The sequence below is a fragment of the Fukomys damarensis genome, unplaced genomic scaffold (genome assembly GCF_012274545.1).
Source record: "Fukomys damarensis isolate Sample0158 unplaced genomic scaffold, DMR_v1.0_HiC HiC_scaffold_36, whole genome shotgun sequence".
Taxonomy (NCBI): domain Eukaryota; kingdom Metazoa; phylum Chordata; class Mammalia; order Rodentia; family Bathyergidae; genus Fukomys; species Fukomys damarensis.
In genome coordinates, this window is record NW_022900948.1 from 12319374 (window position 1) to 12331196 (window position 11823).

The window sequence follows — 11823 nt, forward strand, 5'->3', positions numbered from 1 at the left end:
CGCGCACGCCGGGTGGGGGTGGGGCCCGGGGCGGAGCCCGGAGGAGGGGCGACAGAGCTAGCGGAAACCGGACGTGAGGGCTGGGGACCCACGACCGCAATCTTCGCGGTTTTTCTGGGGAGTAAGGACACTCCAAGCGGGAAAAGGGCCCTGCGGAGGAGAGGGGCGGCCATTAGAGGAGGCGTTGCATCAAAAGGTTGGGGGCTTTGGTCCTGAAGATGCGAGAACAGGTGCTGTTGAGGAACCGCAGAAGCAAAGGTGAAGCGAGAGAGGCGTCACTGTGGATGCGACCAAGAGGTTCAGTTTGGCGTGGTTGCTGCTACTGCGTAGACAAAACCCTTAGTTACCGAATTCTGAGTTTCTATCTCATCCTGTGGATTCTGGTAAACAACGGGGAGCTTTCAGCAGCGGCCAGTCGAACCACATTTTGTGCACCCGTGGCTGCGAAGGGTCTGGGGGGTTCAGGCCTCGACTGACCCTGAGAAAGGACTGTGCCTCACACCACCCCGGACAATCCACACAGCGCCCCCAGGCCATGGGGGCCCAAGGGTATGTCCAGAGTTTACTATGGTGCCTGTGTAAAATAGGCACTTAAGTATTTGTTAAAGGGTTTCACTGAATTAATGAACCACAGAAATGGCGTGGGTTGTACAAAGAAATGGCAGTGGGAGTAGAAAAAAGATTAAATTGGGAGACTTGCAGGTAGTTTGGGTGAAGAGTTGGCGACTGTTTGGATGGAGTAGTCCAGGATGACCACCAGGTTTTAGATAGGTTTAGACACGCTGGAATTTGAGGTACAAATTGAGACTGCATAGGTTGGATAGTCAGCTGGCAGTTCCAAGTCTGGATCCAAAACTTTCCCTAAAACCACAAGGGGGCAGCATGCACTTGGAGTGCATGCTAATTTCATTTTGTCCCAGCTTTCTGCATTTCTCCCCTGTCCTTTCTTCCCAACTCTCCACTACTGAGCCTCAAACTTTCTACATCCAAAAGAGAAATGTCAAAGCTCCTCTGTGCATTTGCATGTACTGTTCCCTTGGCTCTGGAAGTCCTCAAATATCATCTATCAAGAAGGCATCCCCTTCAATCCCTTGTTCTTTTGTGTCTGAAAGGACCTTGTGCCCACCTCGTAGAACTTTCCTTTTCTTTGACTGTCTTCCTTGCTATCCTGTGCACTGCAGGGATTAGGTAGTCCTATCTGTCTTCCCTACCCGGCATGGCATCTAACTTGGTAAACATGGGATAAATGGATTTATAAAGGAATGTCCTAATCACATCAATCAAATGAGAGCCTTCATCTTGAAAGCTGTACCGCTCCCCAAAATCCAGACCATTATGAGTATAGTTCCTATTCCAGTCAATAGGCAGGTTGACACCTTTACCCTCTACTACTCCCCCATCCTTACCATTAAGTTCATTGTAGACCAGGAAGTCAGCACACTCCTCCAGTGATCTCTATAGTTTATTGTCACTGTAATAAATACACTAATGGGAGAGGAGGATTTGCAAATCACAATTTCCAGGTAATTGGATCTCTGACCTCGGAGCCCCAACTGAGTGCAGACAGGGAGCCCTTGAATAAATACAAAGTTTCTTTTGCCTTGACAGATTGGCACAGGGCCTCGGAGCCTGGCTGCCCTGGGATGGGGAGTAGCTGTCACTCTTCTGCTGGCTTTACTTGCTTGGCAGCCTCTAGCTGGCAAAGTAGCTCATCCCACTGCACGAACTGCTTAGAGAGAAGCATTGTCCAAGTATAGGTCAAGGTGAGAACAGAAGTCTTGGATTTTACATCTGCCAAAAGGGGTGTGGGTGGGGGAGCAAGGAATACATAGGTTAGTTGGGATGGAATGGAATGGAATGAGAGAGGTGTGATGGAAAGGATAGAGCTTGAGGATAGCACCCATTAGGGTGAGCAGAAAGGATACAGTCTTGTTATATTCCTCCAGGAGAGCCTTGGACTCCTCAGTGATATCCATACACTGGTCCTGTAGGCCCAAAGTGAGAGAGAAATTGGACAAAGCCCCCACCTCCCATTAAATTCCTGCTTCATCATTCCAATAGAGCCTAGAAAAAGTGATGCTTAACCCTAGAGCAAAGGAACAAATTGCTAAAGGGGCACTTTCAGGCTTCAGAAAGGGTGCCCTAACAGCCATCCAAAAACTGATGGAAAGGGAAATGGGATACAAATTAAGTAACTTTTCCTCTGTTTCTTTTTTTGGGTCTCTTATTTCCAAACCTCTCTGAACTTGAAACTAGGGTCTTCGAAAAAAGAGAAGTGGGGGGATCGTCCATCCTCTAACATCCTCAGGATTTTTGGGTGTGTGTGCACAAATGAATGTGCCACTGGGAACTGAACCTGAGCTATATCCTCAGTCCTTTAATTTTTTTTACATTTTGAGACAGGGTCTGGTCAGTTTTCCCAGCCTGGGCTCAAATCTGTGATTCTCTCACCTCTGGCTCCCAGAGTGCTGGGATTACCATGCCTAGCTCCTAGGAATTGCCAACTTTAACCATCTCGAGTCTTAAAATAGCCCTACTCTGAAAGGCAGGAAGCCTGGATGTGACCCTAGGCAAACCCCCCCCACACTTACTGGAGATCAAACTCAAGTCCTTGAGCTTGCAAGGTAGGCCCTGGAACCACTGAGCTAAATCCCCAGTCCCTCCTTTCTCCTTTTGAGATGGACATAAGTAAGATAAAGGATAAACCTCCAAGTTTCTAAGTAGAAAGGCCTGAGGCTCCTTCCCCAGGTGGCAGGAATGGGAAGGAGGTGCCTTACCACCTCTGCTTTCTCTTCCAGGCCTCTCCCCTCCCATACCTGCTGCTGGATGTGGATCTGGGCCAAGTGCTGCAGGCGGGCAGCATGCTCAGGAACAGCTGTAAAACACAACACACACTGCCTGATGATATTGTCCCCTCCCCCGGGACTGCTCAATAGTCTATTAGGTCTTTGGCAGGATTACAGTATTGAGTGGAGAAGCTAAACAAACGAAAGGCTTCATCGACCACTGTAGCCAGAGGGGGGAGGAATGGCTCCCTGCCCACCCTGGTCTTAACTCCAGGACCCACAGAGGAGGGGAAGAAGAGGTGCAGAGGAAAGACAAAAACCTTGGAGTTCCCGGTATTGCCCTTACCCTGCCTTAAGTACTAGGAGCACAGCCGGATAAACATAGTTTTGTCTATCATGGGATCTGCTTCTTTGCTCTCAGCCCAGCAGGGCCAGATCTGCCTGGCCCGGGAACAGGAAGCCTGAAGGTGGACTAAATGCATATCCCTAAACTTGCCAGGTGGAATCCAACATCCAGAGCCTGGCCACCATGCTGGGCCCACAGCTTAAGACTATCAAGATACTCAGTGAGTAGCTGAGCAGGGGAAAGGAGGGGGTGCTGGGAAAGATACCTGGAGACAGGCAAGATGGGTATCTGGATTCAATTAAAGGTATTGCCTGCTTGTCAAAGCCCAGGCCTAGGGACTCTCTCAGTGCAGCAGGAAGAATTCACATACTTGGCAGGGATGACAGTAAAAACTGGGCTCTACAGCACCCTGAGGGACAGATGCTAAAGGGTGGGTAGAAGGTAGAAGGAATGATTTGGGGCTGCTACTGTTTATGCTAGTGTCTTTAGGCCCAAACCCTCCAAGGTCCTGAAACTAGACTCTCCACCCTGGTAATTTTAATCCTCCTGCAGGTGGCAGGAATCCCCAGGGTGGAGAATAAATAAAACGAGCAGACCCAGCCTGAGCCTGAGGAACCTGGAACATAGAGAAGTCTTGCTCATCCACCCACCTCCCCAAGCAGCATAGTGGAGCTGCATTCCCAGAGAAGTACCTTTAATGGAAGCACTGTCCAGCATAGGCACCAAGGTATCCACCTGCTCCAAGAGTGCAACCTGGGAGAGAATAAACTGCTCCTCTAAAGCATAAAGACAAGACAATGAAGTGACAATGAAGCAAGCCTGACACTGTTATTCCCTGGACCAAGCATCTGGCAAGGGTGAGGGTGAGGCCCTGGAGCTTTGGGAAGTAATCCTGCCCACTGTCTTCTTCTCTAGGTGCACAGTCCCCTCCTACCCCCGCAACTCTCTTTCATGCCTCTTGACACAGAGCTTCTTCCAGCCTCTAATGACAACTTAGCAAATGCCTCGTAGGCTATGGGAGTTTTGGGTATATTGGTTTGCCACCAATACAAGCCAGGGCTTCACTTGATTTCTAGTTAATGAGCAGTTACTAATTGTGACAAAATTAAAGAGATGTGGCTAAACAAAGTCATTCTGTGTAGCCCGGGCTAGCCTCAAACTCATGGCAGTCTTCCTGCCTCAGCCTTCTGAGTGCTGGGATTATAAGCATGTACCACCACACCTGGCTACCAGCCCTTTATATTTTCAGACAAGGTCTCACTAAGTTGCTAAGTTATTCAGGCTTGAATTTGTGATTCCCCTACCTCAGCCTCATGTGTAGCTGAGGTTACAGGCATGTGCCACCAAACCCAGTGGAATATCTTCTGCATGAATGAACAACCATAGGTACTCACAAAACTCTAGATGTGGAGTGGCTGACTGGTATTCTTGCCTAAAATCCTGGAACCCCAGAGATTTCTCACACAAAAGAGATGTTGAAACTTTTGCCAATATTCTCTCTTCTCCTGATGATATTATCTCCCTCAGTCTTTCCTAGAAGAACTTCTGTCCAGTGATCAGAATAAAAAACATTCTGAAGGAAATTTCTATGGGTGGACTATTGACAGAACACTGGAGTAGCTCCAACTGTGGCTAGATCATGACCTGCAGCTGGCCCAGAGATATCCTGGACCTAGTACCTACTACAGGATGCACAGAATCACCTCAGACCTTTGCTCACAGCCAGGCCAGAAATCCAGACAGGAACTTTCAGGGCTGTACCTATGACAAGATGGGAGAGTGGGTGCAGCTCCCCACAACACACATCTTCAGGGGCATGTACACACAAAGTCCAGCATTACCTGCTAAGATAAACTGCAACTTAGAGGCATCAGGTATGGCAACGCGGTCGATGTACTCTGGGTCCAGGTATTTGATCAGGTCTTCAACTAGAAAAGTAACAAGATGGGAAAATAGAACTAACAGAGTGAGGTTTTATAAAGAAAGTTTAGGGAAAGGTCATCCTTGGGGAGAGCCTTGAGTGAGGAGCTGACATCCACAGTGACCCATCAGCAGCATCCACCAGGTTCGCTGTTCCATTTCCTTGTTTCTCCATTGTTATAACCTGCTGGCTGCCCTCACATTTTGGATTTAGAAATATAATTACTGCCAGCAGTCTGGGACCCCCAGAATTCCCACTGCCCTATTTTCACCTGGTAGAAGACCTCTTTCTTCCTCAATGCCACCAATACAAGCCAGGGCTTCACTTGATTTCTAGTCAACGAGCAGTTACTAATTGTGACAAAATTAAAGAGATGTGGCTAAACAAGCCTGGTGTACTCAGAGCCTGATTTCTTTCCTGCTTCTAAACCTTGGCTGGAGAAATCTCATACTTTCTTCCCCTTCTTCACCAAAAAGAAGCTTCCAGGCAGGGCTCTCATAACTTAGGATATTGGAATGGGCTTGAGGTTTATCCACAAGGTAGAAAAGCACACGCCCAATTCACTTCAGCAGGGAAATGTCTTTACATTCTTTGTATCATAGGATACTCTAATGACCTACTGACTGAAGGGCCAAGGTCAGGTCCCAGGAATCACAGGTATGGGAAGCAGGGCAAGCAGGTACCCCATGGAAGCACTTACTCTTTTTGTACAGAATCTTCACCCTTTCCCTCTTACTGGCAATGTTCCCCAAAGCCACCTGCACCTTGACCAGACCATCAGCTACCTGTAAAGGACATGGAGATTAATTCTAAATATACCATCTGGGGTCGGGGATTTAGCTCAGCTGGTTTGGTGGCCTGCCTCGCAAGTGCAAGGACCTGAGTTCGATCCCCCGTACCACAAAAAAATAAATAAATAAATAAATATACCATCTGGTTCAAGGCTTGGAAGTAGTAAAGACCCTTTATCCTGCCAGGCATGGTAGCACATACCTGTCATCCCAGCCCTTGGGAGAGTGAGGCAGGACAACTGCCAAGAGTTCAAGGCCAGCCTATGTTACAAAGTAAGTTCAGCCCAGGCTGAACTACATAGCATGACACAAAACTGTCTCAAAAAAAGAAAGAAAGAAAACAAAAGAATCTTTTTAAAAATTTATTTTTTTGGTACCGGGGATCGAACTCAGGACCTTCTGCTTGCAAGGCGGGCAGCGGAACCACTGAGCTAAATTCCTGGCCCTGCAAAAATCTTTATTCCCCTAGACTACCAAACCTCAGAACCTCAGTAATCTGTGTTAGTAGTCCCCTTGTACTAAAAAAATGTAAGGCAGGCAGACAGCCACAATGTAAAAAAATGTAAGGCTGGAAGACAGTCACAAGTTCAAGGCTAGACCGGGCTACACGGTGAGTATGACGACAACCTGAACTACAAAGCCAGACCCTGTCTCAAAAAACAAAACACACACACACACACACACACACACACACACACACACACACACAGAAAATGCACTCCACCTTCAGGAGAATCTTTTTTGGGGGGTGGAGGAATAACGGGATTGAGCCTTGCCCCAGACCATTGTTAAAATTATTTATTTTGAGACAGGGTCTCACTATGCAAACTCATGGCAATACTCCTGCCTCAGCCTCCTGAGTGCTGGGATTACAGGCATGGGCCCTCATGCCTGGCTCTTCATTTGTTTTGAGATAAGATCTTGCTAAATTATCAAGTTGACCAGGTTGGGCTCAAACTTAGGATCCTCTTCTGGGATCACAAGTGTATACGAGTATTCAGAAAAATCTTTAATGTGAAAGAACAGAGAATCATGTACACTACAGGGAGGCTGAAGTCTGATTACAGAGGTATTTTGGAGTTTATGAGGTACCAGTATATATTATATATTCCCTGCTTCATAAAATCCTGGGTTTGAGCATGAGAAATGCAAGTATCTCATCCAGGCCTCCACTACCTCATAACTAGATGACTGTCCAGGTGTCTAACTGGCATGCCTACCTCCAGCCCTATCCCCTCCACTTCAATATTTAAGAGTCAAATAAAGGAAGAGGCTATGGAAATGAAGAGCTCACTCAGTATTTAGGGTAAAGAATGCTAACATTCAAGGAACAAATATGTGTAGGAGGCAAATAAGACTGAAAACAGCAGTCAGAAGGTAGAAGGAAATCAGGAGAATTAGAGTCATAGATGCCAAAGAGAATGTTTTGAAAAGTTAGTTTTCAAATGAGAGTATGATCTTCAAGTGACAATTAGTTCCACAAGAAGTATACAGACATCTTGCTGAAGTGGCACATGCCCATAGCACTTGGAGGGTGAGGATGACTACAAGTTCAAGGTCAGCCTGGGCTACATAGTTTAAGGGCAGCATGGACTACACAGTGAGACGTCTCTTAACAAACGAGCAAACAAAAGAAGTGTACATACAGACATCATTACCTCTGATTCCTTAGCTGCAAGATATGCCTGACACTACATGTGAAATTCTTCAATAAATATTCTTTCCATTTAGACAGGATTAGTGTACCTGAGCTTCTATCAAAATTCAGTCATTGTTGTGAACTGCCAGCCCATGTCTGAACACCCAGTACTCAATCCTTGACTCTCCCTAGTCCTGGCCTTCTCAGACTTCATTCTTCACCTCGTGGAGCCTTCCTTATCCAACTCCAGTCTGCCTTCTCCCGGGTCCTATGGGCCTCTCCCTGAACAATTCTTTTAACAATTTTGTAGGGCTCCAGGACTGCACTTCCGCTGTAGACTTCAGTTCTCACTGAAACTCATTAGCTTCTTAAGTGTGTCAAGTCACCCCAAGTAGTCTTCGAGGGCTGGGGCAGAGTCTTAGTCACTGTCGTCAGTAAGCCCATCGCAAAGAGACCTAACTGACGGCTGAGCCCCCTCATGGGAATAGACCTGGAGCCTCCAATCTGCTGTAGGTGGCTTCAGATCTTTGTTATTTCCAAGGCCGGATTGTAGACCTCCAGACTGGAAGCGACTGTATCCATCCCGAGGACGGGACCAGTAGATCATTCTTGCCCTGGACCCGAAACGGACCACCAAAGCACTCACCTTCCGCGAGCCGCGGGCTCCGATTGGTCCGTACACCCAGCGTTCCAGCTGTTCCACTCTGGCCTGTAACCTCTGTACATCCGTCAGGGCTGCCATCGCTACTGCCACCCTGCCTCCGCCGTGGAAAAACCAGAAGGCGGGACGTCCGCCCAAATAGGAAGGCTGGCCAATCCGAGTGCAAGCGTGGCCTCTACGCAGGAAGTGGCGTCACGATTTAGCTTTTCAATGCCGGAAGCAGCCGGTCAGACCAGTGAATGATGGCAAAAGCTGTCTGGTTACCTAGGCAACGCTACTTGTCCTGGCCCTGTCCCGGCTTCCAGTAACTTCTAGCATAGGGTTGACATTTTGCTTTTCTTCTAATTCCAGAATACCAAAGAGTTTTCTCCGCCACATTCCCTGAAGTTGCACGTATAAATACACCTGCTCTTCCAAGAGAGGTCCATTCCCACAGATCAGTAGGAAGATTCTTGTGTGCAATTATCATAAACTTTTGGAGTCTTTTAAGGTTCAAGAGATTAAGTGACAAGAACCAGGTGGAGGAGCGCATACCTGTAATCCCAGCACTCGGGAAGGCTATGGAGGATTGAAAGTTTGAGCTCAGCTTGGGCAATGTAAAAAAACAAAACAAAACAAAACAAAACCCCCAAAACTAAAAATATCAGGTGTGATGGTGCACCCCTGAAATTCCAGCACTTGGGAGGCTGAAGCAGGAGAATCGCCATGAGTTCGAGGACAGCTTGGGTTACACAGTGAGTTCAAGGCCAGCCTGAACTACATAGCAAGACGCTGACTCAAACAAAAGAACAAAGGCGTGGGGAGAGAATTCTATCCCCACATGAAAGCCCTGGATTCAAATCCCATATTGTTAATAATAATAATAAAAAAAATTTAAATGACTTGTCCAAGGCACTATGGTGAAGAATCAGGATTTAAACTCAAGCAGTCTGATTCAAGAAATTTCTGTTCGCATGGAACTTTACAATTCTGCCTTCATTTGTAGGAACTCCTGGCCCAACACTGCCTGTGTACCAAATCATTCCCACCTCCCAGACCCAAACAAAAAGAGAAGGCACTGAAGAGGAAGGGATCACAACTTTATTTTCCAGATGTGACCCCAGGGACATCTCCTTCATAACACTCCAACCTGTCACCTGGCTCCTGAAGAGAAACTAGGGTGCCACAGATGACACTGACACAGAGGGCATATGAGGAGATGAGAAGGGTGGCTGGGGAAAGAATTCTTTGGTAGATGCTGTGGAATTGGCCAGGGAGGGGGTGCCCTCCTTTTACAATGAGGTAGATGAAACATTAAAGTAAAATCTTTAGCAGGGATGTTGGGTGCAGTATCAATCAGGGCTGGGGCCCAGAGTGGGCATCTTGAAAAAAATCAAGGTAAGAAGGTGTTCCCCACCCGCCAGCAATGGGGCTGGGACTTAGTTCTGAGTAGGAGCTCTCAGGGCAAGAGGTTGGTAGGGGGCCCTGTAGAGGGTGGGGGTGCAGGGTTGGTTGGGCCCTGGGAAGCTGTTACAGGCTGGCGACGGGCAAAGAGGACGCCTGGTGAAAGGGGGAGAAGATGGTAAAAGGCAAAGGAAAAGCAGGAGAGGGTGGGGCACAGAACAAAAGGGAAAAAAATGTAAGTGTCCTGATTGCCAGAACACCACACACACACCCTTGCCACAAACCATTAAGGAGAATCCCCTCAGGTCAGTGAGAGATTCCTATGTCAGTGTAGATACCCTCAAACAGGTAAATAAGAAATATTGACACTGATACATAGGCCCATGACAAGGCAAACATTCCATGATAACCATGCCACAAAGGCCATGCCTTAAAGATTACCCCCTTTAACTCATGCCAAGGGAGCCATCCCCTGAACCTGTACCCATGCAAATTCAGATATCTCTGATGATCATGCTAGTAAAAAAAGTCTAAAGTCCCCATGCCAGACTAAATACCGACTCCATGCCAGTGTAGACAACCTGCAGTACCCATACCAGTGTAGACCACCCCGTTGATCTCTAATGCCATGTTGATACTGCTGATGCCACTGCCTGCCAGATTGAGGGGCTCATCCAGCTGCTCTTCTGTCCAGGAGGGGGCAAGGAAGTCACATTTTGGTCAGGCTTCAGACTTTGACACCCCCTATTCCTATAGAAAGTCTCCATTCTACTTCAGCCCCATACCTGTTAAACACAGTTGTCTACAGAAGGATCTGTCTGCCCACTTCCAGCACCTATTAGGTGATGGGTCTACCCTCCCTCAATGCACACACTGGAAACCCCCTCACCAACAAGCCCCTCCTCACCCCTCAGGGGAATCTTGGCACGGGATAGGAAACTAGGGGGTGCACCAGGTCGAGGTGGGTCCATGGGGCCCATGAGCACAGCCCTCTTCTCTGGAGGCTCCTCTGGTGCCATCTTCTTCCGTACAGGTCCCAAGGTGAGGCCCACAGGTAGTGCCAGACGAGGGGTGGGAATTCCGCTCTCCTCTGGAAGAACAGGTCATTCTGCCTCCTTGGTCAACTTGTTTTTTTGTTTTTGTTTTTTTGAGACAGTCACACTCTGTAGTTCAGGCTATTCTTGTTGTTTGTTTGGTACCAGGAATTGAACTCCGGTCTTTGAGCTTGCACAGCAGGTGGTGGCACCACTGAGCTAAAACCCCAGCCCTAGTTCAGTCTATCCTTGAGCTCACTATACTTGAGCTCAGGCTGGCCTTGAACTCATGGCAATCCTCTGGCCTCAGCCTTCTGAGTGCTGGGATTACAAGCATGCGCCACCATGCTTGACTAGGTCAACCTGTTGTTGTGTTTGGTTCTCTCCCAGGCCTAAGGGACTAAAAAAGAGGTCACTCAAACTCACGGAGCAACTTCAATTGTGCTTTCCTTCCAGGGTCCCAGCCTGGAGGCTTTGAAGGTGTGAAATTCCAAGGGCTAATACAGATGTCTATGTTGGTCTAAGAGAATTTGGGGGATTTCCCTGTTCTTGGTTGTAGTGGTTGTTGTTGTTGGTACCGGAGATCGAACTCAGGACCTTGTGCTTGTGAGGCAGAGGAACGACTGAGCTAAATCCACCCCCCCTGCCCTCTTGGTTGTTAAGTAATTCAAGTCACAAGAGGTTCAAACCACAAGGAAATAGGAGCTCTGGTTGGACAGGTGTGGAGTGAAGCTGCTATGTATAAAGGACCTTTTCCTAAGCTTTGGTCTCATACAACTGTAACCCATAACTGGGAGCTCCCAAACCTCAGAACCCCTATACTTGAGATGCCCAAACTTCAGCACCCTGTCCAATGTTGCTACTTTTCATATTGGAAATGTCTCCGAGATCTCAGGGTTCCTACATTTTAATGTTTCTTATACTTCGGTGCCTCATACTTTGGGCGCCCCTTAAATTTCCACCCTTCTCCCCTCGCACCTTTCTTAATAGGGCTCGGGCTCAGCTGGGCGCACGCGTGTACCGGCAGGCCAGAAGCAGAGCTCTGGACAAGACCGGTGCCTACTTTTCATATTGGAAATGTCTCCGAGATCTCAGGGTTCCTACATTTTAATGTTTCTTATACTTCGGTGCCTCATACTTTGGGCGCCCCTTAAATTTCCACCCTTCTCCCCTCGCACCTTTCTTAATAGGGCTCGGGCTCAGCTGGGCGCACGCGTGTACCGGCAGGCCAGAAGCAGAGCTCTGGACAAGACCGGTGCGCC

At 48.0% G+C, this 11823-nt stretch overlaps 2 protein-coding genes across 3 annotated transcripts in view; both read right to left on the reverse strand.

Annotated features, from left to right (window-relative positions):
• Positions 1–1449: 1449 nt before the first annotated feature.
• Positions 1450–8276, reverse strand: Dctn3 (dynactin subunit 3). Of its 2 annotated transcripts, none has more exons than XM_010619259.3 (7): positions 8130–8276; positions 5754–5838; positions 4974–5060; positions 3825–3908; positions 2817–2875; positions 1926–1985; positions 1450–1747 (listed from the first exon to the last, which is right to left on the reverse strand). In XM_010619259.3, the coding sequence occupies exons 1-7, from the start codon at positions 8223–8225 to the stop codon at positions 1658–1660; spliced, it is 561 nt and encodes a 186-aa protein (XP_010617561.1). In that variant the 5' UTR covers positions 8226–8276; the 3' UTR covers positions 1450–1657. The 2 variants fall into 2 exon arrangements, with proteins under 2 accessions (XP_010617561.1, XP_010617560.1); XM_010619258.3 differs by lacking the exon at positions 8130–8276 and adding an exon at positions 7974–8119.
• Positions 8277–9155: 879 nt separating this feature from the next.
• Positions 9156–11823, reverse strand: part of Arid3c (AT-rich interaction domain 3C) — an 8529-nt gene continuing 5861 nt past the window's right edge. The window contains exons 5-9 of the mRNA XM_010619431.3: positions 11740–11801; positions 11540–11620; positions 10435–10617; positions 10124–10213; positions 9156–9683 (exon numbers count right to left, since the gene is read on the reverse strand). Coding sequence (XP_010617733.1) covers positions 9583–9683; positions 10124–10213; positions 10435–10617; positions 11540–11620; positions 11740–11801 — 517 coding nt within the window. The 3' untranslated portion in view covers positions 9156–9582. The remainder of the gene's footprint in view (positions 9684–10123; positions 10214–10434; positions 10618–11539; positions 11621–11739; positions 11802–11823) is intronic.

Excerpts from the sequence above, each read along its gene's own strand:
- Dctn3 (XM_010619258.3), bottom strand. The coding sequence starts at position 8,090 with ATGATCTACTGGTCCCGTCCTCGGGATGGATACAGTCGCTTCCAGTCT. Across the intron at positions 3,909-4,973 it reads GTTGCAGTTTATCTTAGCAG|AGGAGCAGTTTATTCTCTCC; the intron begins GTAATGCTGGAC and ends TTTATGCTTTAG. Across the intron at positions 2,876-3,824 it reads GGACAGTGCTTCCATTAAAG|CTGTTCCTGAGCATGCTGCC; the intron begins GTACTTCTCTGG and ends TGTGTTTTACAG.